Source organism: Geotrypetes seraphini, chromosome 4 (genome assembly GCF_902459505.1).
Source record: "Geotrypetes seraphini chromosome 4, aGeoSer1.1, whole genome shotgun sequence".
NCBI lineage: Eukaryota > Metazoa > Chordata > Amphibia > Gymnophiona > Dermophiidae > Geotrypetes > Geotrypetes seraphini.
In genome coordinates this window covers 191634846-191662492 of record NC_047087.1, presented here as the reverse complement: position 1 = coordinate 191662492, position 27647 = coordinate 191634846, and the positions used below count along the sequence as shown (strand labels likewise).

The 27647-nt window shown below is 44.5% G+C and overlaps 1 protein-coding gene across 7 annotated transcripts in view; it reads left to right on the top strand.

Moving 5' to 3' along the window:
• Nucleotides 1-27647, top strand: part of PPP3CB (protein phosphatase 3 catalytic subunit beta) — a 133124-nt gene that overhangs the window by 24834 nt on the left and 80643 nt on the right. For all 7 annotated transcript variants that reach the window (XM_033941608.1, XM_033941611.1, XM_033941609.1 and 4 more), the window contains exons 3-4: nt 815-939; nt 19218-19329. In XM_033941608.1, the coding sequence (XP_033797499.1) occupies nt 815-939; nt 19218-19329 (237 nt within the window). The remainder of the gene's footprint in view (nt 1-814; nt 940-19217; nt 19330-27647) is intronic.

Sequence of the window (27647 nt, the reverse complement as noted above, 5' to 3'; positions counted from 1 at the left end):
GCAGAATTGAAAGCTGTATGACATCCTTCTGCAACCAATTTATGACCAGGGATACAAAACCCTACTGTCCGGAATCCTCTGCCCTTCTACTACAAAGAAAATGATTGAGGTAAGAACTTAATTTTCCCTTGGGGAAAACCACAGCTTTTTTTGGGGGGAGGGGGGGTAACCAGCACTGAATCTAGCTACTTTTTTAGGATCCCAGCATGTACTTGGATTGGCTTCTGTTAAGATACTGAGCTTGATGGCCCTTTGGTCTTACCTAGTATGTCAATTCTTAAATACTTTTGTTCCTCCATATAAAACTGCATAACTGCTTTATCCAGAATGCTGGGAATTACCCTATCAGTTCATGCATAGATTTTTGCACTCAATGGGGGTAATTTTATAAAGTCATTTTCACTCATTTGTGGTCACATATACAAGGAAATGGTCTATTATAAAATTCCAGATGGTGCAGAAGTACATATGTTGACACATGGTGGTGCATACTTTGCCATTGGGGTATAAAAATATACTAATTTACATTTGTACTTAAATAATTTAGGCACAGACATTTATACCTGCTTATGAGGTGCGTTTTCTGCTGCTTATGCTAATCTTTTATCAAGACACCTAGGTGCTTATATGTATTTTAAAATAGCACCTAAATTCATGTCTCATTGTCCTCTTAAACTAGACCTAAAATTTACCCCGCATGTGCTTTAACTTGGCTATTAATGCACATTTGGTGCAGGATCCCAGCATCAGTTAGTAAATAGGCCTCTGTGAGTTGTCACTTGTTTGTGCCTGAGTCTTGCCCTTCTCATTGCAGTGTGTGGAGATATCCATGGCCAGTTCTTCGATCTCATGAAGTTATTTGAAGTGGGTGGAACACCTGCAAATACAAGATACCTCTTCCTTGGTGACTATGTAGACCGAGGTTATTTTAGTATAGAGGTAATTGTTTAAATTAACATTCTGGTTTAAATCAAACTGTTTTGTTATTCAAGGTCTTCTATTCCGCCTTTACCTATTTTTAGTTCAAGGACAGATTACAAAGTAAGAAGCTAGGCCAACTTGCCCAGGAAGTTACAATAGATAGATTAACCTATTAAAAGCACTAAATATTAATCCATAATTAACTCAATCTCCTGAAACAAAAAAAGATTTTAGAAATTTTCTAAATCTGAAATAATGCCCACAAGAATGCAGCCTAAAAGGAAGCTGATTCCATAGTATTACTAGTTGATATTGAATAGACCTGGAAATTTCCAATTGAAAGAGTTTTCTAGTGAAGTATTTGTTGGAAAAACCCTGATGGTTTTATAGTTCTGCTGTATTCATTGAGTAATAGCTACCAAAATATCTAAAAACAAAAAGGGAAAAAACATCACAAATAAAAGATAACTAAAAAAATTAAAATATAAACCTTTAATATAACATAAAAGAACTGTGCAAAGTCTTAATGTAAGCCACATCGAGCCCTCTCTTGCAGGGATGATGCGATATATAAAACGAAGGATTAAATTAGATTATACATAATGAAAATATGTGGACTCTTACACATTGCTCATGGAAAAGAACTGATGGATATGAAAATATTTTTTATGAGCATATGTTCTTACGCATGTGTATGCACATAAAAACATATTTTAATATCCAGTAGCAATAATCATAAATTCCAAGTTCTTTCCATGGGCCAATAGTGTTGTAAAGTGCAGTGAACCAAAACAATGTTTCATAACATATTAAAATATATTTGTTTCTTTTGTTGTCACAGCCTCAGAATGCATGTGACATGTTCTGCTTATTTTAGAAGCATTATTTGAGTTTTAGGTGTTCATTAACCAGCGTGTAGATGCATATAAGGCATAAATGTCTAAATCCTGATTTTACAAAGCTGGGATTTATACATCTTAAACATCTAAAACTTCAAAATATGCATCTGGCAAGTGGATGTGGTCTGGGTATTTTTTTGGGCAACCTAAAACATAAATATGTATTCCCCACAGGGTGAACTCATCCCAATGAAGCCCGCACAGAAACATTCATCCAGCACTTTATTTATTTATTCAATTTTCTATACCGTTCTCCCAATTGAACTCATAAAAGTTTACATGAATTTATTCAGATGCTCATGCATTGTTCCCTGTCTGTCCTGGTGGGCTCACAATCTGTCTAATGTTCCTGGAACAATGGGGGAATTAAGTGACTTGCCCAGGATCACAAGGATTGAACCCACAACCTCGGGGTGCTGAGACTGTAGCTTTAACCACTGCGCCACACTCTCACACATTCCAGAGCTTTTCAGAAAGGTTTACCATGTTTGCATGCCTATTTCAGCCTTCTAGTGTTGTACGTGAGTCCCTCAGTCCTTTGTTTTTGATTGAGTTTTGTAAAAAAAATATCTTTATTGTGGCAACATATCAATGTCAGATGAAAGACGATTGAAATAATACAGCACAAAAACAAACTCAGGTCGTACAGCACATCCAGAAAAAATTCTAGAGGTAAAGGGAGAACAATATATAAACAGTATAAGATGCTAATGTCCTACATCCTCAAATCAACCCAATTTGGTACAAGAAACATTCCCATAACATAGGAAAGGAAATAATTAAATGTCTTAGAAGTGATACCCATGTCGCACATTTTCATGTAATCATCATCAGAAACCCTAATCTAATCAGCCAGAACACTCACATTCATCCCACACACTGCCACCATCCCAGCACCAAAACTCACCAGTCACACTCCCAACAAGCATCACCCCCCCCCCCCACATACACATACTAATCCCCTCCTCTGTGTTGCCCATATCAAGGTAATGACAAATTTAGAGGTTAGCATGATCTCCCTTAAAACATCCTCACATTCAGTCACAAAGTTAAACACTGCTGCCATAGAAACAAATAATGATGACGCTCAGGAATCTGTCGCTTTCCCCTTCTCCAGACTAATTTCAAATCTTGCCACTTGCTTCATAATAGAATTCCACACATTGGAAGGAGGATCTATGTCCTCCGTCCAGTATTTTAAGATTACCTGCTTTACCAACAGTAAGGCTATGGTGATTAATCTGCAGGCAAGCTCTGATGCCTGGCATTCCAACAAAAGGTGCTGGTCCCCTGGCAATAAGGTCATTATAGTCCCATGAGATCTCCTTCTGTATTAATTTTTCCAGGATGGGAAGAGCATATGTCCAAATTGCCGGCCTAGGGTACTCGAGAAAAGTATGAAGAAATGTGCCCACATGAATTTTACATCGACTGCAGTGGGGATCATGCCACAAACCTATGATTGAACCACTTGCTCGGGTGAGATAAACCTGATGCAAGAACTTAAAATGAGTTTCTCGCAAGTCTGAGGCCTTAAGAAAGCCCACTCCAGCCTGAAATATCTCCTGCTTTTGGGCCACAGTTAGCTGCTGATCCAATTCTTGTCCCAATGCCCTGCCAGTTGGGTTATGCTAGAAGTAACTAGGGTGTTCTTATTCCTTAGCCACTTTATACCACAATGATAATTTGTTATAAGTATATCCAATTTATTACTTTCCGCCAAGGAACCCCTTTGCATCCGGAGCTGAACATAATAATGCCTAGCCTGTAAGTGAGCCCAAAAATGAGAAGCAGGAAGTGCCCACTTCTCTCTCATTTGGGCAAAAGAAGGAAATTGATTCCCCCTCCCCCTCGCCTTCAAGAGATGAAAAAGACTGGAACAGCCCCTCACTGCCCACAAAGAAAAAGGGGACAACCCCAACTCCAGAGAGAAATCGGGATTGCTCACATATCCTAAAAGTGGAGATGCTCGTGCGGACCTACCCTGCCTCTTATGCTACCACTCCCAGGCAGCTCGAAAGGGTTTAAGAAATAAAAGGTGAGATCGACAGGTTGGGTGAGACCCTGCTCTAATATGCAGTAGATTAAGAAAACCATATGGGTGGCACTTTGATCAAAGTAGTGTAATAGGAAAAAATTTCTGTACACCCAGAGAAAATCATGAACCTCCCAGAGCAGGGACACTACACTGTACAATCTGAGATTGGGTATATTCAGCCCACCCAGGGCTTTGCTACGAATGAGCTTGATTAGGCAATATGGGCAGTCTTATTACGCCACAAGAATCTCCTCACCAAAGCCTTGAACTCAAGTTCATCCCTCCTCTTAATCCATATGGGTAGAACCTGGAGAGGGTACAATATTTTAGGCAGTATTACCATCTTAAGCAATGCTACCCTACCCAAGAGAGACAAGGGGAAATCCATCTATTTCATACACAGTCCCTTTAGCTGCGTAAGGACCCTTGTACATCTCCAAGCCGGAGGGATGAAGATAGATCCCCAAGTACTTAAGTGAATGAGCCAAGAGCTTAATAGGTAACTCATCATGCCACAGCTCCTGGCCTCGGCCACATAAAGGCAAAACATTCAATGTACTGTAGTTTACCGTAAATCCCGAAAAAGTGCCAAATAGTTGTACCCATCGTAAAAACTCAGATAAGTTAATGGGAGAATGATTTACGTACAGAAGCATGTCATCAGTGAACAGACTTAGCCTAAGTTCTTGGGATGCCACCTGGATGCTTTCCAAGTTGGAGTCCTTCTGTATTCGTGCTGCCACTGCCAATATGAATAATAAAGGGGACAGTGGGCACCCCTGACAAGTCCCCCTCCGAAGTTCAAACGGTGAGGTCAACGTGCCATTTATCATAAGCTGGGCTTGAGGTTTATGGTATAACGCCTGCACCCATTCCACAAATCTACTCCCCATCCCAAATTTTTCTAGTGTCCAAAAAAGATGGGGCCAGAGAACATTATCAAACACCTTCTCATTATCTAAACTGGCCAAAACTGCCTCAGTGTCCCGTCCCTTTAACTCTTGCATTGCTAATATAGTCTTACAAAGGTTCAAGATCGTATATCGACCAGGCACAAACACCACTTGATCCTCGCCCACCAGGAGAGGCAAATAGTTGTTCAGCCATTTTGCCAAAATGGCTGCCAGGAGTTTGACATTCTGATTCAAAGCGATATTGGCCTATTTGGCCCCAACTGTTCAGTGTATTTACCGGCTTGGGGAGTAAGATGATGTGGGCCATGTTGGATCTACCCATATTGTCCTCTGCAGATGCATCCATGAACATAGATTGCAGGGGCTGCACAGTCATATAACTAAGAATTTTATAAAATTCTGGTCCCATACCATCTGGACCTGGAGCTTTGGTAAAGGTCAGTTTCCTAATGGCCAATCTAATCTCTTCAGATGGAAACGGTTTGTTTAAAGCCCCTAACTATTCTGCTGTCAGAAAGGGAAGATGAAGGCCCTGAAAGAAGGAATCCCTACACTCCGCTACTACCTGACTCGGGCTAAACGAGGTGGTGTAAAACTGTACAAATTGATCTGCAGTTTTCACGAGATCAGTGTGTTGCGTGCCCCGAGCATCCTGAGCACTCCCGATTAGCTTTTTCTTACAAGAGGGACTCCCCAAGTAAGCCAATAATTTCCCCGATTTCCCACCCCACCTGTACAATTTATAGCTCTGAAAATATAAATCTTGCTTCGCTCTAAGGGTAAGAATCTGGTCCACCTCCTTGCGAGGTTGTTGGATTTTCTGTTTGGATTTGTCATTCAATCAGGAAACATGAACTCTACACAAGGCAGTTTCAGCAGAGTGCCCTCCCTAGCTTGCCGCTTCCCTGCCACATAACGCCATAATAGGGCCACAAAGAATCAGCAGCTTCCCAATAGATGGTGGGAGACATCTGCAGGTGAATTGGTGTGCAAGTACTCTTGGAATTTAACCCTGAGATAAACATGAAAATCTGGATCCCTATATTAGTAGGGGGAAAATTTCCACACTCTGTCCTGCAAATTTAGAGTGATCATAATCGGGGCATGATCGGAGACAGTAGGCACCTCAATTGTTGCTTCCCCCACAGAGGACAAGAGTGATTGGGAGGGAAATATGTAATCTGGCCGTGCATACACCTTGTGGGGGTGAGAGTAGAAGGAATTCATTGGGGTGTAGCACCCTCCAAGCATCTACCACTCCCAACTGATCCATAAGGAAGTTCATTCCTCTAGAAGCATAATGTGCATCCCCAGCCCTAGGAAGTTTACGATCCAGCAAAGAAGTGATGTTAAAATCCCCACCTATCAGCAGCTTATGGGTTGGGTAGCCTGACAAAATGGCCACTAAATCAGTGTGAAAACTGGTTGTAGACATTGGGTGCATACACATTACACAAAACAACTGCCATACCCCAGAGCTCTCCCGGTACCACAACATATCCGCCATCCTTATCTGCAATTACCATGTGCACATGGAGAGGCAGTTGCCTGTGCAAGAGGATAACCATACCCCTCTGCCTCCTATTGAAAGAGGAGTGCCAGATTCCCCCACCCAACCCCTTCTGACCTTAGCATGTTCTGTTGCTGTTAGGCAATGGGGATACTGGTTTACTTATTTAAAAACCAGCAGAGTGGCTAAGCTACCATGGACCAATGTAACACCTATTTCATACAAAAATGGTGGAAGTGGATTATAAATAACAATAAATATAAATACTCCACTTGTTTAATATAGGAGCACTATCCACAATGGAAGAAAAAGCCTCAGGTATTATGACGGCAGAGCAAGAAATGCTCAAACCCCCTCCACTCACATCATCGGCAAAAAACTTTTGAAGGGAATGTGCTAAAACCACTACTCTATTTTTGCAGGATTGAGTTCATTAGCTGCCTTTTGTAATTGTGAAGATGTAAGTGATCCAACGTTTCATGGTGTGTAGCTGTTTCTTCAGGGCTTTGTCAAATGTCACTTCCCCACATTTGTTGCGTTGCTTGCTACTCTGCTACTCTGAATAGGACGCTGGTAGGAGCAGAGTAGCAAGCAAAACAACAAATGTGGGGAAGTGACATTTGACAAAGCCCTGAAGAAACGGTTACACACCGTGAAACGTTGGCTTATTATATGTTGTATCACTTACATCTTCACAATTAGAAAAGGCAGCTAATGAACTCAATCCTTTAAAAATAGAGTAGTGGTTTTAGCACATTCCCTTCGGAAGTTTTTTGCCGATGAAGTGGGTGGAGGGGGTTTGAACATTTCTTGCTCTGCCATGATAATACCTGAGGCTTTTTCTTCCGTTGTGGATAGTGCTCCTATATTAAACAAGTGGAGTATTTATATTTATCCCAGGACAAGCAGGCATGATATTCTCACATGTGGGTGACGTCATCTACGGAGCCCCGATGCGGAAGCATTTTCAAGCAAACTTGATTGAAGATTTAAGTTTGCTCTGCTGCTCCACGCATGCGTGCCTTCCTGCTCCACTAGGGGGCGCATCCCCTCGTGGTCTCCAGTTCAAAATTTTCCGCTGAGCCTAGAAGTCGTGTTTTTTCAGGCTCTGCCCCAACTGCCTTCTAGCACCGCAATTTTCTTGTTTTTCATCGTTTAAGTCGCTGTGCGCGAAATTTTTTTTCTTCTTCAACTTGATTCCTGCTTCGTTTGACCGACCCGGAGGCTTCCGGGTCCCTGTGGCCGCGTGGCTACTCGAGCCGCGGCCACTTTCGATTCTATGTCCCGGCCTTTGACCGGCTTTAAAAAGTGCACCCGGTGCGAGCGGCTTCTTTCCATCACAGACCCGCATCGCCGGTGCATCCTCTGCCTGGGGGCCGCTCATCCAACTGACTCCTGTCCCCAGTGCGCTACTTTCCAGAATCGGGCCCTCCGTCGAAGGAAAGCCCGCATGGCGGATCTTTTCGCCCCAGACCAACCTTCTACCTCGGCCTCGAGGTCGGCCCCGGCCTCGGCCCCGGCCTTGACCTCGGCCCCGAATACCTCGGCATCGCCTCGAGACTCGACCCCGAAGTCCTCGGGACAACAGAAAGCCTCGGCTCCGGGTAAGTCCCCTCTTCAGGTTCTGTACCAGCGAAGAAACCAACCTCGGGGACACCGGCGACGCATGGCGGAAGCCCCATGCTTACAGCCCCAACGAAGCCCTCCAAGCCTTCGGGCCGTGCCTCCACCACACGGGAATACTCTGATACGAGGTCGCCCCCGGTGGAGTGCACCGAGGCAGGGGACATGCCTTCGATGCTGTCCGTGCCCGTCTTCCAGGACTTACTCCAAGCAATGATCTCGTCGGAGCTATCCGCTGCAATGGCCCATCTACAACCGGCCTCTGCCTCGACCTCGACTCCGCATGTGCCAGACCAGCCTGAGCCTCGCGTCGAACCACCTCGGGGAAAAGTGCGCAAACTTCGCCGCATCTCATCCTCCTCCGACTCCTCGCCGAGGCACCCGAGGCGCTCTCCCTCCACAGACCACCACAGGGCAAAACGTCGGGCTAAACCAACAGAAACCTCGAACCGCCGTACCTCTAAGAAGGCCCGGGGTTCCCCCACTCTACGAGGCCGTTCATCTACACCTCGTACGGGACCGCTGAAGGTGACAGAGTTATCACTCTCCAACCCATGCATCCTCCGAACTCCCCCTCGGACCGGGGCTCCGATCTGAGGTTTCGGGCTTTCACCAAGGGAGTCCGGGTCGAGGTCACCGATTCGACATCGATCGGTACCCCGAACCCCGGCATCGTCCCCGAGGGACTCCTCGAGACGTCGGAGATCCACAACCCCGGAACACTTTCACAGTGCTTCCCCGGTCTCGGAGCTTGGATCGGAGCAGGAACCTCGCTACTCGAGGGAAGCCTCCCCTTCCTTCTCCACCCGACGGAGGTCCCGTTCACCGACCCCCCACGGGGCCTCGGGAACATCCCGACCATCCTTCTCACGCTTTGTCCAGGACATGGGCCACGCTTTGAATTTAGACCTCCAGTCCGACTCCAGATACTCTAAAGAGTACCTAGCGGAACTGGATATGCCTTCACTACCCAGAGAGTCCCTTCGCTTACCGCCTAACCCGATACTCCAACAGGCTCTCTTCAGGAACCTGGAGACCCCCTATATGGTCACAGCCGTGCCCTCCAAAATGGAGGCCAAGTACCGTACAGTACCCTTTACGGGATTTGAACAACCACAGCTCTCCCACCAATCGCTGTTAGTAGAATCCTCCTTAAAAAAGGGCTCACCCCTCCCGGGTCTCAGCGGCGGTCCCCCCAGGCCGAGAAGGCCGAACCCTAGATAAGTTCGGCAGGAGACTATATCAAAATGCGATGATGGCCTCTAGGGGCCTCTACACTTTCACCTTCACATCCTACCTCAAACACCTCATTGGACTACTGAGAGCCTTTGAGACTGACCTACCGGCCTCCCGCCAAGGAGCCTTTAGCCTACTTTTGGAATCCCTCTCCAACCTACGCCTCCATCTATTCCACGCGGCCTACGATGGCTTCGAACTCTCCTCCAGAGAGGCAGCTTTTGCTATCGCCATGCGCCGACTAGCTTGGCTACGCCTGGTCGACATGGACCCCAACTTACAGGACCAGTTGGCTAACCTCCCCTGCGTGGGAAAAGAACTGTTCGATGACACTATCGAGGCGGCTACAAAACGCCTCTCCGAACACGAACGCTCGTTTGCCTCCCTCGTCCGACAAAAGCCCAAACCGCCTGCGTCCAGGCCATATAGGGCCCCTCCGTGCCGCTACCCACAAAAATCCACTCCTGCCTTCTCGCGGCCTCCACCCAGACGTCCGCAAGCCCACCACCGGGCCATGCCCAAGTCCCAACCGCCCGCAACTACCAAACCATCCCCGTCCTTTTGACGGGATACGCGGAAGGGGGCGGGCCCCCTCCGCCATAGTCCCAGGCCCCCTTCCCATCGGGGGTCGCCTCAAAGCCTTTTACCCTCGCTGGGAACAAGTCACGTCGGACGCATGGGTCCTTGGCGTGATCTCATCAGGATACTCTCTCAACTTTCGGGCCATTCCTCCAGACAACCCCCCAAGAAATTGCCCACCCAACCGGACACAGCTACCCCTGCTCCTATCCGAGGCTCGAGACCTGCTTCGCCTCAGGGCAGTGGAGGAGGTTCCCCCCGACCAACGGGGGAAGGGCTTTTACTCCCGTTACTTCCTGGTACCGAAAAAAACGGGAGACCTACGCCCAATACTAGACTTGAGACGCCTCAACAAATTCCTAGTACGGGAAAAATTTCGGATGCTTTCCCTACCGACCCTCTACCCCCTGATCGACGAGGGCGACTGGCTCTGCTCCCTCGATCTGAAGGAGGCGTACACACATGTCCCAGTACACCCCGCTCACCGCAAGTTCTTGCGTTTTCAGGTGGGGGACTGGCACCTACAATACCGAGTCCTCCCCTTCGGCCTAGCATCATCACCTCGGGTCTTCACCAAGTGCCTCGTGGTGGTTGCAGCAACCTTACGTTCCCAGGGCCTCTAGGTATTCCCCTACCTGGACGACTGGCTGATCAAAGCCCCGTCCAGGGAAGGGGTTATCTCAGTGACCCAACAGACTATTACCTACCTACAAAGTCTGGGGTTCGAAATAAACTTCCCAAAATCCCAACTACGCCCCTCGCAGTCCCTACAGTTCATCGGGGCCACGCTGGATACGGTTCGCCTCCGTTCCTTCCTCCCCCCTCCGCGCCTAGAGGCGTTAGTAAGTCTGAGTCGAAGGATCTCTCTGCTGACCTCGGTATCAGCTCGACAGATGATGACTCTCCTAGGGCACATGGCCTCCACCGTCCATGTCACACCCTTCGCCCGCCTCCATCTGAGAATCCCTCAATGGACCCTGGCCTCTCAATGGCATCAAGACCGGGACCCGATCGACCGCCCCGTGACAGTGACTCCTTCCTTGCAGAGATCGCTCCGCTGGTGGGCCGACTCTTCAAATCTTTCCAAAGGTTTACTCTTCCTCGCCCCTTATCACAGCAAGGTACTCACCACGGACTCGTCAGAGTACGCTTGGGGAGCCCATCTGGACGGCCTACGCACACAGGGGATGTGGTCAGCGGAAGACCGCCGCTGTCACATCAACGTGCTAGAGCTCCGGGCCATCTATCTCGCAGCTGTAGCATTTCAACTTCTGCTCCACGACCGGGTTGTCCTCATCCGAACCGACAACCAGGTAGCAATGTACTATGTAAACAAACAAGGAGGAACAGGGTCTTGGTCCCTCTGTCGGGAAGCCCTGCGCCTCTGGAAATGGGCAATCTCCAACAACACCTTCCTTCGAGCGGTGTACATACAAGGAGAACAAAACTGCCTGGCGGACAGACTCAGCCGCCTCCTCCAACCACATGAGTGGTCACTGCACTCTCAAACCCTACGACAGGTGTTCAAACAGTGGGGGACACCTCAAATAGATCTGTTCGCATCCCCCTACAATCACAAACTGCCTCTCTTCTGCTCCCGGATGTACTCTCCGGACCGGCTCGAGGCCGACGCCTTCCTCCTAGACTGGGAGGGAAGGTTCCTGTACGCATTTCCGCCGTTTCCTCTGATCCTGCGGACGCTTGTCCACCTGAAAACAGTACAAGCCACCCTGATCCTGATTGCTCCTCGCTGGCCACGCCAGCCTTGGTTTTCCCTTCTACTTCAACTCAGTGTCAGAGATCCACTGCCTCTGCCTCTGTTTCCCTCTCTACTGTCACAAGGTCAGGGTTCGCTGTTACATCCCAATCTTCAATCTCTTCATCTGAATGCTTGGTTTCTTTCCCCCTGACTGCTCTCCCCGTGTCTCAATCAGTCAAGGAGATATTGGAGGCCTCTAGAAAGACCTCGACGAGAACCTGCTACTCCCAGAAGTGGACCAGATTCTCAACCTGGTGCTCCGCCCACAGTCAGGACCCGGTGTCGATCCCCGTCCCTCTGGTCCTTGACTATTTACTTCAATTATCTCATTCCGGCCTAAAGACCAACTCCATTCGAGTACACCTCAGTGCGATCGCGGCCTTTCATCAGCCCCTGGAAGGGAAAGCCCTCTCGCTCCATCCCTTAGTCTCTCGCTTCATGAAGGGTCTTCTGAATGTCCACCCTCCTCTCAAACCCCCTCCGGTGGTTTGGGACCTTAACGTGGTTCTGGCTCAACTAATGAAACCTCCATTTGAGCCCCTAGACAAATGCCATCCAAAATTCCTCACTTGGAAGGTAATTTTCCTGCTCGTGCTCACTTCCGCCCGACGGGTTAGTGAGTTACAAGCTCTGGTAGCGGACCCACCCTTCACGGTATTCCATCACGACAAGGTGGTACTCCGCACCCATCCAAAGTTCTTGCCTAAAGTAGTGTCTGATTTCCACCTCAATCAGTCCATTGTCTTGCCTGTATTTTTTCCCAAGCCCCACTCTCACCCCGGAGAGGTGGCGCTCCATACTCTTGACTGTAAGAGAGCGTTGGCCTTCTAGCTCCAACGCACTCAATCATACCGGAAAGTCTCACAATTGTTTTTGTCCTTCGACCCAAACCGGTTAGGTCACCCAGTCTCCAAGCGCACCTTGTCCAACTGGTTGGCCGATTGCATCTCCTTCTGCTACACTCAGGCTGGTCTCACACTGCATAGTCGAGTAACGGGACACAAGGTCCGAGCGATGGCAGCCTCCGTAGCGTTCCTCAGGTCCACACCTATTGAGGAAATCTGCAAGGCTGCCACGTGGTCTTCGGTTCATACTTTCACCTCCCACTACTGTCTGGACTCACTGTCCAGGAGCGATGGCCGGTTCGGCCAATCGGTTTTGCGAAATCTATTTGCTTAAATTGCCAACTTCCCTCCATCCCTTTTCAGTTAGCTTGGAGGTCACCCACATGTGAGAATATCATGCCTGCTTGTCCTGGGATAAAGCACAGTTACTTACAGTAACAGGTGTTATCCAGGGACAGCAGGCATATATTCTCACAACCCGCCCACCTCCCCGAGGTTGGCTTCTTTGCTAGTTAAGTGAACTGGAGACCACGAGGGGATGCGCCCCCTAGTGGAGCAGGAAGGCACGCATGCGTGGAGCAGCAGAGCAAACTTAAATCTTCAATCAAGTTTGCTTGAAAATGCTTCCGCATCGGGGCTCCGTAGATGATGTCACCCACATGTGAGAATATATGCCTGCTGTCCCTGGATAACACCTGTTACGGTAAGTAACTGTGCTTTATTGACACCTATTTCATATACATTTTCTAGCCTTGTGGTATGTGTATATCATGGGCCATGCACACAAAATATCCCATACCTTCTAAACAAATTTATATTTCAATAAGGGTTGTATTGAAAAGCAAATAAATATAAATCTTGTAGAGTAATATTTCCTCTTTCAGATGGTATTCATTAAAAAAAAACTTCAGGCAGACTCTTTTTTTAATAATTGACAAATTTCAGCCCTTGTGTAAGGTGCAAAATTTGAAGGTATGTTCTGATACAGCTATTCATACTGAATTGCTGCAGTCTGTATCTACTTTTGATGAAGTCTGTATCTACTTTTGCTTTGGAGCTATAGCAGCTAATAAATTGGTCAAAATCTGTTATGACAAACTGCAACAAGTTTTAAGATACACTTTGAACAAAATTTTTACGTGGGCTTTTGAATCCATGATGCTCACACTAGCATCACTGAAACTAGCATAAAAAGTTGTGCTGGACTGCCAAAAATTAGTATTTTTCATCATTTTTCATCTTTATGAGTAGCTAAAAATGATATTTTATTCACTGCTGTGCACAATGCTACCAGCACCCAGTAAAACAAGGGGTTCTAGCTCAGTGACTACTGTATTGCAAATAAGAATCTGATATTTTGGGAAACTTTTTTTTTTAATGGCGCGATAGTTCTGCTTACAAATTTTGAACAAAATCAGAGACATGTTGGTGGGGAGCTTTTTTTATTTTAGACTACTTGGTATGGAATGACTCTTAGGTTTATGTAGCCATTTTAAAGTTTCCTATATTTTTTTCTTGTCATCTCAATTTAGGTTGTTTTTAGACCTCAAGCTCCCATCAAGTTGTTTGATTTCACTGTGACTGTTTTACTAAACATGTCCAAGAAGACCCCCCCATTGGCTTCAAAATGTGTTCTTGGCGCAACAGGACCATATTCATTATAGATACTTATAGTTGGTGCCTGAAATGTCTGGAATCTGTCCATAATCCTTCCTTATTGTATTCTGTGTTCCCAGATGTCAGAGGGATTTGTGGGAGAGAAAAGCAAGAGAGAAAAGCTTTTTTGCATAGATAAGACTATCAATAATGGCATCAGAAACACCGGTCCGGAAGTTGCATTGGTTGCTGAGGATGTGTTGTGTATCCAGAGTATCTGTCACACTTGACATTGAGCAGCAATAGAAGTTATCAGGAGTGGTCCTCATCTGAGTCGTACCTGAAGAAAAGGAAGGACTTGTTCTTGGACTCATCCTTACTGAAAGAGTGCAGTGATGGTTGTCCAGCAGAGGTTGAAATGCCTCATATTGCCCTTCTTTGAAGTTCACCAGTGTCCTTTTATAAATGCTTTTGAAGTGAAGACTACCCATAATCCATAGTATTTGGAGAGGGTGTGACAGCTTCCAAAGATCCAAGACCCTGGTTCCAATACACCTCATAAGACTAAAGAGGACAAGGACATGGATGCTCCTAGATGATGACGCTCCTTTGTTAATGAACTCCTTCATAAGCTAGTTGCCAAGCAGAGGATGAAGTGCTTTTTTGCTTGATGCAATGATGTGGCTGTGACATTGTCAGTGTTAAGACCAGAAGTAGTCTAGCTGATCTTTAAGACCTATGCATAACATGCGGAAGATACCTCAACACTGAAGCCTAAAAGGGGCTTGGTGTCAATGTTCGCTGCACCAGGCTCCATTTCCAATACATTGGGGAGAAGAAGCTTAACTGGTGCAGCAGGAATTCTCTGTGTCTTGACACACCTAGCAGAGGTCTGACCCAGTGGTCAGTAGTGTGAGACAAGCTGAGATTCAAACATCTCTTATGACAGCCATTCCCAACCCAGTCCTCGTGATATCCACAATGAATATATACAAGTTATATTTGCAAGCATTTGAGGCAGTGCTTGCAAATCTATTTGATCTATGTATATTCATTGTGGATATCCTGGAAACCCGATAGAACTATATGTGCTCCAGGTACTGGGTTGTGATTGTCCTATGGAACAGTGTTTGAGTCTGATTCTTGAGCCCTTCTGAAGAAGAGTCTGAGGTCTTCTCGGAGGAGTCGTCATCGGGTCTCCCTTCAGATCCCTCCTTACCTTATCAATAATAATAAAAACCTTAGTGCATGTGCACTTGAAGCTCTGTGCCTTCGCATGCGCAGTACACTACCGAGCAGGGAAGCGTCTCAGCGCATGACAGGAGCCAGCTTTCAGTGCCCTGCTTTAATTGCTGACACCACGAAGAAGGAACCGGCAGGTTAGATGGTCACCTGGGGGCAGGAGCAAGTGAATCAAGATGCCTGATTGGGAGTTGGGGCTTGGGTTGGTGAGAAGAGAGACATGAGATAGCCACTAGAGAGAGAGGCTTTGGTTGGGTGAGAGAAGCAGGCATTTGGAGGGCAGGTAGGAGAAAGAGAGTACACGGATGGGGTGGGCCACCACCACCTCGGCAAGCGAGGGCTAAAGGAGCCCTCACCCCCGCCCCAGAGAAAGTGAAAGCACGGAGGAGAGTGGAAGTGCGTGCTGGGGCTCGGTTCAGCTTGCCATGGCCCAGCAGCTCGCGAGATTCCTGCGGAACAGCATCAGGTGGCGATCCAGCACCAAGGGTGAGTGAACGGGGTCCGGAGGGGAGACGGGACGCGTTTGCCCATTGTGTAGCTGGGCAGTTGTGTGCGGGCAGCTGGATTGAGGAAAGAGCAAGGGATTCCTTAGCTGGCACAGCTGGAAGGTGGCTTCAGTGAGGGTCTGGGCAATGAGAGAGACAGAAAGAAAGATAGAAAGAAAGAAATAAAAATAAAGAAAGATAGACAGCGGGAGGGAGAAAGAAAGATAGACATTGGGAGGGAGAGAGACAGGAAGAAAGGGGCAGGGAGAGAGAGAAAAAGAGAGAAAAAAAGATAGACAGGGGCAAGGAGAGAGAGAGCTAAAGATAGACAGACATCTATTCTAGCACCTGTTAATGTAACGGGCTTAAACACTAGTGAAACATAAAGTTCCAGCTGAGAAACTCTTGATCGTTGATTTTTTGAAGGAGATGGATCAGGACATCCTTTTTAAGTTAGAGATTGAGGAGGAGCCCATGATACAAACCTTGAATATCCTCCAATTTTTGACTCATGCAAGGAATCTGTTACAATATCTGTTTACAGAATCCTGAAGGATGTTCAGATGAGACTATGGGAGGACCCCCCTCTGCCCCCCGCACACTATTTTTCCTATTAAAGAATGTTAACTCTTATGTATAGAGTTCAAAAGGCACCCAGATTCAAGAAGCAACTGCTTACTTAGAACATAAGAATAACCTTACTGGGTCAGACAAAGATCCATCAAGCCCAGTAGCCCATTCTCACAGTGGCCAATCTAGATCCCTAGTAACATTCCATGCTACCGATTCAGGGCAAGCAGTGGCTTCACCCATAGCGGAATAGAAATCTGTAATGTAATGTAATGTAATATTACATTACATTACATTACAGATTTCTATTCCGCTATGGGTGAAGCCACTGCTTTCTCAATAACAGACTATGGACATTTCCTCCAGGAAATTGTCCAAACCCTTCTTAAAACTACTATCCACTCTTACCCCAACCTCTGGCAATGTGTTCCAGAGCTTAACTATTCTCTGAATGAAAAAATATTTCCTCCTATTGGTTTTAAAACTATTTCCCTGTAACTTCGAGTGTCCCATAGCTTTTGTACTTACTATTCCAAATCTGTTCTCAAAAGAGTGAAAAGCTCTAAGACTCACTCACTCCTTGGTGCCTTCTGGGAGGAAATCTTGGACATTGGAGTCATTTGGGAGGAAATTGTTTCAGAGTGCTGCGCTCATATCCTGCATAGCATCCTATCAGTTCTTTATAGGCATGCAATTGCAAAACAGTGTGCAGCGTGGCAAAGTTTGCCAACACTCTCCCTACTCTCCCTGATCTGGCAACCAAAGGGAAGGAGTGTGGAAAATACACGATCCATGCGATCTATGGTATTTTTAATATGGCATCAAAAGCTTTTGCCATAGTTATTGGCACTTGCAGACTCACATTGCTGAAGGACTCGGAACTATGATTTTGATATTCAGAAAAACGTCACTAATGTGCTGTGCCGTGGAGAGAATTTCTTTTGGAGATTTGTTCAGGTTTTGAAGCTGAAAACAGTTTCTTTTCTCTTGATGTGATGGCTGCAGCCTTTGCCTTGATTAATCGCTCATTATTGCTTGATTGGTTGAAGTCATTTGGGATTACAACTATAGTGTTGTTTTGGTTAACTCATTTTTGAGCGATCACTCTTTTCAAGTTTTTATCGTGATACTAAAATGGAATGGCAGAGTATGGATTTGGGAGTTCTACAAGGTTTTTCCTTTTTGTGTTACGGTTCAATTTATGTTGACAGTAGGTATGTTGTTTTATGACTTAGGTGTTAGTTAACAGTTGTATACTGACAATTTGTAATTTTTTTCCAGTTAATCACATTAATGAAGGATTTAAATTGATGGAATCTTACATTGGGTCCATTTCTACCTGGATGAATGTCAATTGCTTGTCTTTAAAAAAAAATATAGAGAAGACCCAAATTTTTTTGGTTGTCCTTGTCTGGATTTATTGATGTTCCTTCATTTTTTTCAGCTAGGTAAACTGAAGATTCCTATTTTGAGTGCAGTGAAAAGCTTAGGGGTGATTCTTGATCTCTCTTTGTCTTTTAGGTAACAAGTGACCGCTATAGTGAAGATTCCTTTTTTTTTTTAAATTAAGTTAGTATTGTGGTTTATATTTTACCTGTCTTTCCACTATTGTCATTAAGTATCGACCTGTGCCTTGTTCAGTCATGTCTGAACATGTTAACTACTTGGCTTGACCATCATAAACTTGTCCTGAATCCTTAAAAAAATGATTACTTGCTGGGTTACAGGTTCCTTACCTTCATCTAGGGCGATTCCTGTTCTGTTTGGTTTTTCTATTTTATCAGCTACCTTTTTTCATTATTTAAAAATCATTATTGATTCTCATCTATCCTTTTAACAGCAGGTTTCAGCTGTATTATGACTGAATTTATTATTCTACGTAAACTTTGGCATTTGTATAGTTGCTTTGAATTTTTAATGTTCCAAACACTTGTGCACGCTTTCTAACCATAGGTCTTGATTATTGCAATTCTGTTTATGCAGGGATCACTGGTCATTTACTTAAACATTTTTTCCAAATGTTACATAACTCCGTTGCAAGAATTCTTTGTCGTGTTTGGAAGCACGATCATATTTCTTTAACTTCATTGGCTCCCTGTCTCTTTTCAAATTAAGTTTAAGATACCGTGCCTGATGGATGTGTCATCTTGTTTTTGACTTCCCTGACAATCCCTTACACTCCAGCACAATATTTGTGATCAGTGGACTCCTATTGCCTAACATGTCCAAGTCCCAACTTCCCATTATAAATCTACAAGACATTCAGTTTTTATTTTCTAGGACCCAAATTGTGAATGACAACGCCAAATTATTTGTTTTGAATGGTCTTCCAAACAGTATAAAGTTTTGGACTGATTGTATGACTGGATGCCTGGAATTTAGAGTTCACCTTGTTTATGTGTTTGTATGTCTTTCCTATTACTGGCGTTCTTTTCTGTTTGTTTTACATTTTTATTTTGTTAACCACCTTGTCAGATTAGGTGGTTTATCAAATAGGTAATAAGTAGTAATCCTTAGCTCAATTGTTTCCAAACCATGGGTTGGAACTCTAAATTGGGACACCCCTCTCTCTACATTTACTGTGATTTAGGCCCAAAACGTAGCATGGGGCCTATGAGCCATTGATAATTCACAGGATCCCACATCCTCCTGGGTAAGCTGCTTGTTAGACTAGAAACCTAGGCAGAAGTCTGTGAGTGCATTCATACCCTGTGCTGCTGCCACTGCTTTCACCGTTACTGTTAGTGCCTTTCTTATTTGGATAAGTGGGAGAAAGAGGAGACGAGGAATGTAGATCTTATATTCATCGTTTGGGATCATGTGAATTTTCAGTTGTTAAACTGGAAACAAATTGGATAAAAATTTGAGAAGCACTGCCCTAGCTCTTCATCTGTTGTCATCTACAGCCATAAATAGCATCTTTTCCTACTAATGAACATGACTGCATGGAAAACACATCAGCATTCACCAGTGTTCTGTCTTCTTTCTGTTTCCCAACAGTGCGTGTTATATCTCTGGGTCTTAAAGATTCTATATCCAAACACCTTATTTCTTTTGCGAGGTAATCATGAATGCAGGCATCTTACAGAATATTTCACCTTTAAACAGGAATGTAAGTACAAATAATTTTTTTGTTCACTTTTTAACGTTCAGAGAGCAGCTTTGAAAGGCATGCCCAAGTATTTAAAACAGGATTTCATTCACAGAAATGGGGTTTGTGAATATTGTCACACACTACTCTCAAAAATCGATGGTATGTGGGATAAAGTTGAAACATTGAAATCGCACAAATGTAATCCCACTATTAAGTGCAATAAGCTTAAATGGAGAGGAAAAGGATCTCAGAAATCTGCTTTTGGAAAAGAACTTTGGGCTCCTTTTACAAAGGTGTGTTAGGGCCTTAATGCGCGGAATAGCGCGCGCTAGCTGCTACCGCCTCCTCTTGAGCAGGCGGTAGTTTGCTAATCCAGTGCGTGCACTAAAAACACTAGCACACCTTTGTAAAAAGAGCCCTTTATATCAAGACTTTAATGGTTCCATAGATCCTGAATAACCTCTTCAATCTATATTAAATGTTCATAATGTTTTATTTTTTTACGCATTTACTCATTTCCAACCCAATGGTGATTGAGCCACCACACTCTTGTCCAGACTTTATAAAGTGGCAGGCAGTCCAAGCCCGACGGGACCTATTTCGCTTCTACTACTACTTATCATTTATATTGTACTGAAAGGCATATGCAGCATGTACATTTTGACATTTATAGATGGCTATGTCCCTGCTCAGAAGAGCTTACAATCTAACTTGGACAGACAGACATGACATATAGGGTTGGGGATGCAGAACCCAAGGTGAGAGAAATTAGGAGTCGAAAGCACTCTCGAAGAGGTGGGCTTTTAACTGGGCCTTGAACACTGCCAGAGACAGCCCGCCGTAGGGATTCGGGCTAGAGAATGACACGGGGAAAAAATCTGTCCCCGTCCCCGCCCCGTCCCACCATTCTCTGCACTGCCCCGTCACCGCCGTTCCCTTCACCGCCCCGTCACTGCCATCCCATTCACCACCCCGTCACCGTCCCCGCAGCATCCATATAAGCCTTAGTACTGTAATATTTAGCTTATTCCTTTCTTATAAATCAAAGTTCCTGCTACTGAACTAGAGAAAGAGATGTTCAGCTGGCAGGGCTTTGTTTATAAATTTTTATCAACACAACTAATATACTACTTTATCCTAAAGCAAAAAATAAATAAATAAATAGAATTTTTTTTTTCTACCTTTGTTGTCTGGTTTCTGCTTTCCACATCTTCTCATTCAGTTCCTTCCATCCACTGTGTGTCTTCTCTCTGCGTCTTCCATTTGCTGTTACTGTGCCTCTCCCTTCACCCCCCGAATTGGTCTAGCACCCATCTTCTTCCCTCCGCTCCCCCATAGTCTGGCATCTGTCTTCTTCCCTTCCAGCATCTTCTCCCCACTCTGTCTTCCACATTTCCCTTCAGGGTCTGTTCCTCTCCACCCTCCTTCAATGTCTGTTCTATTCCTTTCCACCACCACCCTTCCCTCCCTTCTTTACCATCTGTTCTTTTCTACCACCCTTCAGCTCCTCTCACGTGGTCTATCTATCTACCTTCCTCCCTCTTATTTTAGTGGCACGTTACAATGTAATTTGTGCAAGCCACTGGAGCCTGCGAGCTCGGTCCCTGTCCCATCCCCACAAACCATCTCGCTTCTGTGCTCCTATTTTCCCCATTTCTAATATCTCCCCTATGTATCTGCCATTGCCCTCCCCCCGTGTCCATATACCATCCCCATGGCATGTCCCCTTTATGTCTCTGTCCCTATGCCCCATGCACATAATTTCCCCTCTTTCTGTTACCTTCCTGTGTCCAGATTTCCCCTTTCTTCCTCTTCCATACCAGTGTGTCTCTTCTTTTCAACCCCATCTAGCTTATTTCCCTCTTTCTTCCACCCCCCCTGCTTCCAGCATCTGGCTCACCTGCCTGTCCTCCCCTTTCTTTCCTGCTGTGGGTTTTTCTTTCCGACTTCATCCCCTTGGCCCAGAATCCTTTTCCCTTTCACTCCCTCCTTCCAGTGTGAGCCGGGAACACGCACGATCGCGCGGTCCCCGCAGCCCCCACCTGCCTGCCCGATCGATCGTAGCCAGCTCCCTCCCTTCACCTCACCTTAGTTTGCAGGCTTTCTTTTTCAGCGACCTGCACGCGTTCAAAGAGCCGCGCACGCGCGGCTGCTCAGTGTTCAATCTTCTGCTCTGCTGCAACTTCCTGTTTCCGGTTGCGTCAGAGCAGAAGATTGAACACTGAGCAGCCGTCTCTTTATTTGAAAGATAACTGTGTTAGGCTACAGAGTAATCTGAGGAAATACTTTTTTACAGAAAGGGTGGTAGATGCGTGGAATAGTCTCTTGGAGGAAGTAGTGAAAGCAGAGAATGTCTGAATTCAAGAGGGCCTGGGATAGGCACATGGGATCTCTCGGAGAGAGAAAGAGATAATGGTTACTGCTTATGAGCAGACTAAATGGGCCATTTGGCCTTTATCTGCTATCATGTTTCTATGTTTCTATAAACTCTCTATAATATAATTGGTGTGGCATCTATTCTATACCACTATCTTATATACCCCGGCCAACCTTTTGGTAGTCTCCTATTCACTTCAGTGAACAGTGAACTTAAGTATTTATTTTTCCTTGTCATTGACCACACATGCCACATTTTTTTCTCTTAGTCCTAACCTCTATATTTTAGGACTTAAAATATAGAGGTTTCTCTTAGCCCCACCTCTATATTTTAGGACTTAATGCCCATTTTTATGTAGATGATACAGTATCCCAAGAATCATTTGCAGCTATTAATAGTATTTCAAATGGCTAGCAAAGATCAAGCTTTGGTTGGATGATCACAAGTTATTTTTAAATGTTAAAAAATGTGAAGTCTTTTAGAATTCAAATTCAGATGTTATTCCTTTTGTCTCTAAAATCTTAAACCATCCTTTAACTATACAAAATGAGCTTACCTCTTTTAGGGTTTATTTGGGATTTTAAATTAACGTTTTCTTCTTGTTAAAAGTTCCTTTTCTTACCCAAGGAAAATCCTGTCACTACATCAATACCTTGATAAGAAGGCAACTAAGATCTTATTTTATTCATTGTGACAGGAAGACTTGATTATTGCAATTCATTATTGGTTGGGTATCCATGATATCAGCTAAAATGCTAGCAGTTGATACAAAATATAACTGTAAAGTTTCTTTATAAAGTTAAAAAAATATGAACATGTAACTCCCTTTGCTTAGAGAACAATACTGGCTGCCTGTTAAGATGAGAATCCAATATAAAATTTTCATTTTAACACATTGGGCATGTTATTCAGGAATACTAACCTACTTACATGTGTTATTAGTCCCTTATCAACTTTCTTAGAGTCTTCAGTCATTGCAGGTTAATTCTATGTTGATATTCTCCTATTAAAAATTATGGCTGAATACCTCACATCAAACAGTATTTAGTATGTGGTGCCTACATTTATGGAATTAATTGTTGACGGTCCTTCAATTAGAATCTTCTTATTGGAAATTCAAGATTGGCTTGAAAACATGGTTATTTCAACAAGTATATGATAGGATTTCATTTTAATAAAATGAAAAGTGTAAAAAAAACGGAGAAAGACCTCAGTGAAACTCTGTTAATCCAGCATTTCAGGATAGTACAATTCAACAAGGATTTAAATATCACTGGTCAGAAAAACTCCCTTTCACCTGTGCTCATTTTCAACCAAAATCAGTTGTCAATTCAGAAAACCACTTATATAAACTGATCAGAAAGATAAATAACTTTTTCTGCAAATTTTAACAGTTTTAGGATTAATAATTGTTGTCCCTCCATTCCCTTTCCTCATGTGTCATTTGTTGAACCTTGTGTACTGTCTTTAATTGGTCTGTGTTTGATTATTATAATTTTATTATAAACCGCTTTCATATGAATTTGAAGAGTAGTATATTAAATGAACCCAAATAAATATACTTCAGCTTTTCATGAGAAAAAATCATCTTACTTTACCATCAATGCTTTCTTGTACGCCACTTGCATTTTTGTCAAAATATGTTCTCTGCTTCTCTTAACTTTACAAGGTATTCTTTCATGTCCCCCTTTTTATGAGATCCACTGGATCTTGTGAATGCTAATGATTAACTTATAAAATAACTAATGAATAACTTATAAAAGATATTTCCCTTCAGGGCAACTCCACTGTTGTCGAGAGCTGCCCCAGCTGACTTGACCACCGCTGACGCCGCAAGGGAAGAAGTTGGCGCAGGCTTGGAAGATGAGCTCCTCCCTCAACGGCCCTAGCGGCGCAACTTTTAAAAAGATCTTTCCCTTCAGGGCAGCTCCACTGTTGTCAGGAGCTGCCACAGCTGACTTAGCCACTGCCAACACTGCAAGGGAAGGAGTTGGAGCAGGCGTGGGAGATGACCTCTGCCACCAACGACCCTTGCGGCGCGCTCCTTTAGTGCATCGACTGAGGGCAGCATAAATACAATCAAAGACACAGAAACAAGTCAGGAGACTCAACTATCTCAATCAGCCGCATACTCCACCCCTCCTTGCCGCTTCAGACGGAGCAGCAACACCAGAAACACTCTCAGACCAGTCTACTACAAACTCTCTGAGACCACTCTACCATTACTTTGTAACGCTCACCCTAACTCCGTGTATCCTAGCCATCTTGCTTAACCTGCATTTATAAGTCTTCACTGCATTTTGTATTCTAGCCTTGCATTCTAGCCTGCTATTCTAACCTTGTTTTCCAATCTCCTGTTTAACCTGCATTTGTAATTCCACAGGCGCATTTTGCCTACCTGATCAACCCTGCACAAACATTTTTACACCTGCAACCTCTCACGATCTCCTCTGCTCACATCCTCCCACCAACTAACCATGCCACCCATCCGAAACCACCTCCTGACCTACCTGATTTTATACTTAATCTGCTCTCAATCCTGGTCCTCCAGGACACTAGCCTTTGAACCTGTTCCCCACACCCATCACTCCCACAACAAACAGGTATGGCCGAACAGCCACATCCCCACCCACAACTCGCCAGCCAGAACCCTGGCCCTTTCCCAATCCAAGTACTCCACACCACCCACCACTCTTCAAAACAGACCTCCCTGAGAAAACAATGCCGGGTAAAGAACATCAGTACCTTGGAATACACCTCCGTACTGGACACTTACTCCCTCCCCTGTGCCTAGCTCAACATACGCTCCATCAGAAATAAAGCCCAACTAGTAAAGGACTGGCTAACTGAATCCCAACTCGACTTAGTATTCCTAACTGAAACCTGGCTTATCTCTGACAATGACAATCTCCATGACATCCTTCCTAGGGGCTACAAGATCATTCCCCTCTCCAGAAACTTCAAAAGAGGTGGTAGAATAGCCATCATCCTTAAAGACCACTTTTACTTCCAGGTAATTGACTCCAAATCAACTGAAGACCTAGAAATTCTCACCTGCAACCTAACAAAACACCAACCTGACAGCCAACCTGAACACCACCCTGTTCTATATCCCGCCCAACAGATGGAGTAATGCTAGTGAAGACTTCTCTGAATTCCTCCTACTAAACACTTCCAAAGACAAACACAACCTGCTACTTGGCGACATGACCACCACCCACCAGAAAGGCCACCACCTAGACCTAATTTCCTTCTCATCCAAAGACCCTCGCTCATCAGCCTAACAGATGTAACCTGGACTGACACCATCTGTTCGGACCACCTGAGAGCTAACTTTCAAATACTATGGAGCAATCCACACCCCCACACATCTACAAAACATAGAAAAGATAACCCAACAACTTTCAAACCCTCCCTTAACCCTACAGAATTCTGGTCTCACTTCGATCTACTATCCACCCCAAACACAGAAATAGATTTCAACACCAACTGGATCACCCTCAGCAATCTGATCCTAGACAAAATCGCTCCACTAAAGAAAGGCAAAAAAAGACATCACATAATCGACAGGTGGTATGATACGGAACTAATAATACTTAAAAGAATCTGGAACAAGACAAAGAAGTAAGAGGATAAAACAATATGGAGATCCAAAATCCATGAGTACAAAAAAATCACCAAGGAAGAACGACATACCTTCTACTCCAACAAAATAGGATCCTCCACAACCAACAGAAAAGAACTTTTCAGATTAATCAACTCACTACTTGAAACTGATCATCACAAAAGATCCTCCTCCACACAACTACCGACCGCTGAGAACTTCGCATGTTACTTCAAGTCAAAAGTTCTCAATCTCAGGACCTCCTTCCAAAATACACTAGCTCCTCCTCAACTACCACACCCAAACACAGAAATAGATTTCAACACCAACTGGATCACCCTCAGCAATCTGATCCTAGACAAAATCGCTCCACTAAAGAAAGGCAAAAAAAGACATCACATAATCGACAGGTGGTATGTTACGGAACTAATAATACTTAAAAGAAAAGCACGTCAACTCGAAAGAATCTGGAACAAGACAAAGAAGTAAGAGGATAAAACAATATGGAGATCCAAAATCCATGAGTACAAAAAAATCACCAAGGAAGAACGACATACCTTCTACTCCAACAAAATAGGATCCTCCACAACCAACAGAAAAGAACTTTTCAGATTAATCAACTCACTACTTGAAACTGATCATCACAAAAGATCCTCCTCCACACAACTACCGACCGCTGAGAACTTCGCATGTTACTTCAAGTCAAAAGTTCTCAATCTCAGGACCTCCTTCCAAAATACACTAGCTCCTCCTCAACTACCACACCCACACACACTAACTCAATCCCGGTAGACAGGAATTGGAGCCACTTTGAGCCCCCTAACTGGTTCCAATTTCTGAAGCTCTATAATAAATATGCCAAAACCTTCTGTCGCCTAGACAATTGTCTGCCCACCATTATGAGAGCAGCCCCAACCCCTTCAAGGCCATGCTCTTTGATTGGATCTCTCATCTAATGGCAAACGGCAAATTCCCAACCCACCTTGGCCATATCCTCATCTCGCCCATTGTTAAGAATCGCAAAGACCCCATATCAACAACATCCAATTACAGATCAGTGGCCAATATCCCCTTATTCACCAAATTGATGGAAAGTCTGATCAACACTGCCCTGATGAACTACCTGGATAAATTCTCAATACTTCACGAATATCAATCAGGATTCTGCTCATATCACAGCACCAAAACAGCCCTAGCCTCCATCATAGATCACATCACACAAGTACTCAGCTCAGGGAAACACGCACTAATACTCCAATTCGACCTTAGCAGTGCTTTTGACCTGGTGGACCACGACATCCTACTTCTAGACACCATAGGTATCTCGGACTCAACTGGTTTAAAGGCTTCCTAATAAAACGATCCTACCAAGTCATCATCGAGCAAACCTACTGCTAAGCTTGGACCAACCTCTTTGCTGTCCCCCAAGGCTCCCCTTTATCCCCACCCTATTCAACCTATACATGTCCTCCTTAGGCCAGGAACTATCCAAACTGAACCTTCAATCATATATCTACGCTGATGACATCACAATTATCGTCCCCATCTCTACACTTTCAACCGAAACCAGACACTTCTTCTCATCAATCAAGTAGAACAATGGTCAACAAACTAAAGCTAAACCCGGCAAAGACTAAGATATTTATGGCCCCCCCCAACAAACAAACCAACCAAATCTACTATCAACATAAATGGAAGAAACTTCCCAATTAACCCTACCATCAAAATCCTAGGAGTCACCCTAGATCAACAACTGACACTAGAAGCCCATACCAACATCCTAATTAAAAAATGTTTCCACTTACTATGGAAACTACGTACCCTAAAACCATACTTTGATTTCACATCATTCAGACTGCTGGTCCAGTCCCTAGTCCTAAGCTCACTGGACTACTGCAACATAATCTACCTAGGATCTCACAAAAAACATCAAGAAACTGAGACTTATCCAGAACACAGCCGTTTGACTAATATTTGGCTTGAAAAAGTCTGACCACATCACTCCATACTACAAGAAACATCACTGGCTACCTATCGAGGCCAGAATTATCTTAAAATTTGGTTGCCTCTGCTTCAGGACTCTCTTTGGCACCACACCCACCTACCTCTTGAAACATCTCACCCTACAGGACAAACTTCGGTTTTCACGCAGAACACTACTGTTCACATTTCTTTCCCCCAAAGGATGCAAATTCAAAAGATTCCTCAACAGGACACTCTCCTTTCAAGCAGGGATCTGGAACAACACCCTAAGTGAACTCATCCTGAACTTACTAACATACCATTCATTCAGAAAATCACTAAAAATCCACCTGTTCGACAGATTTATCTGACCCTTCAATTCTGTTTAACACC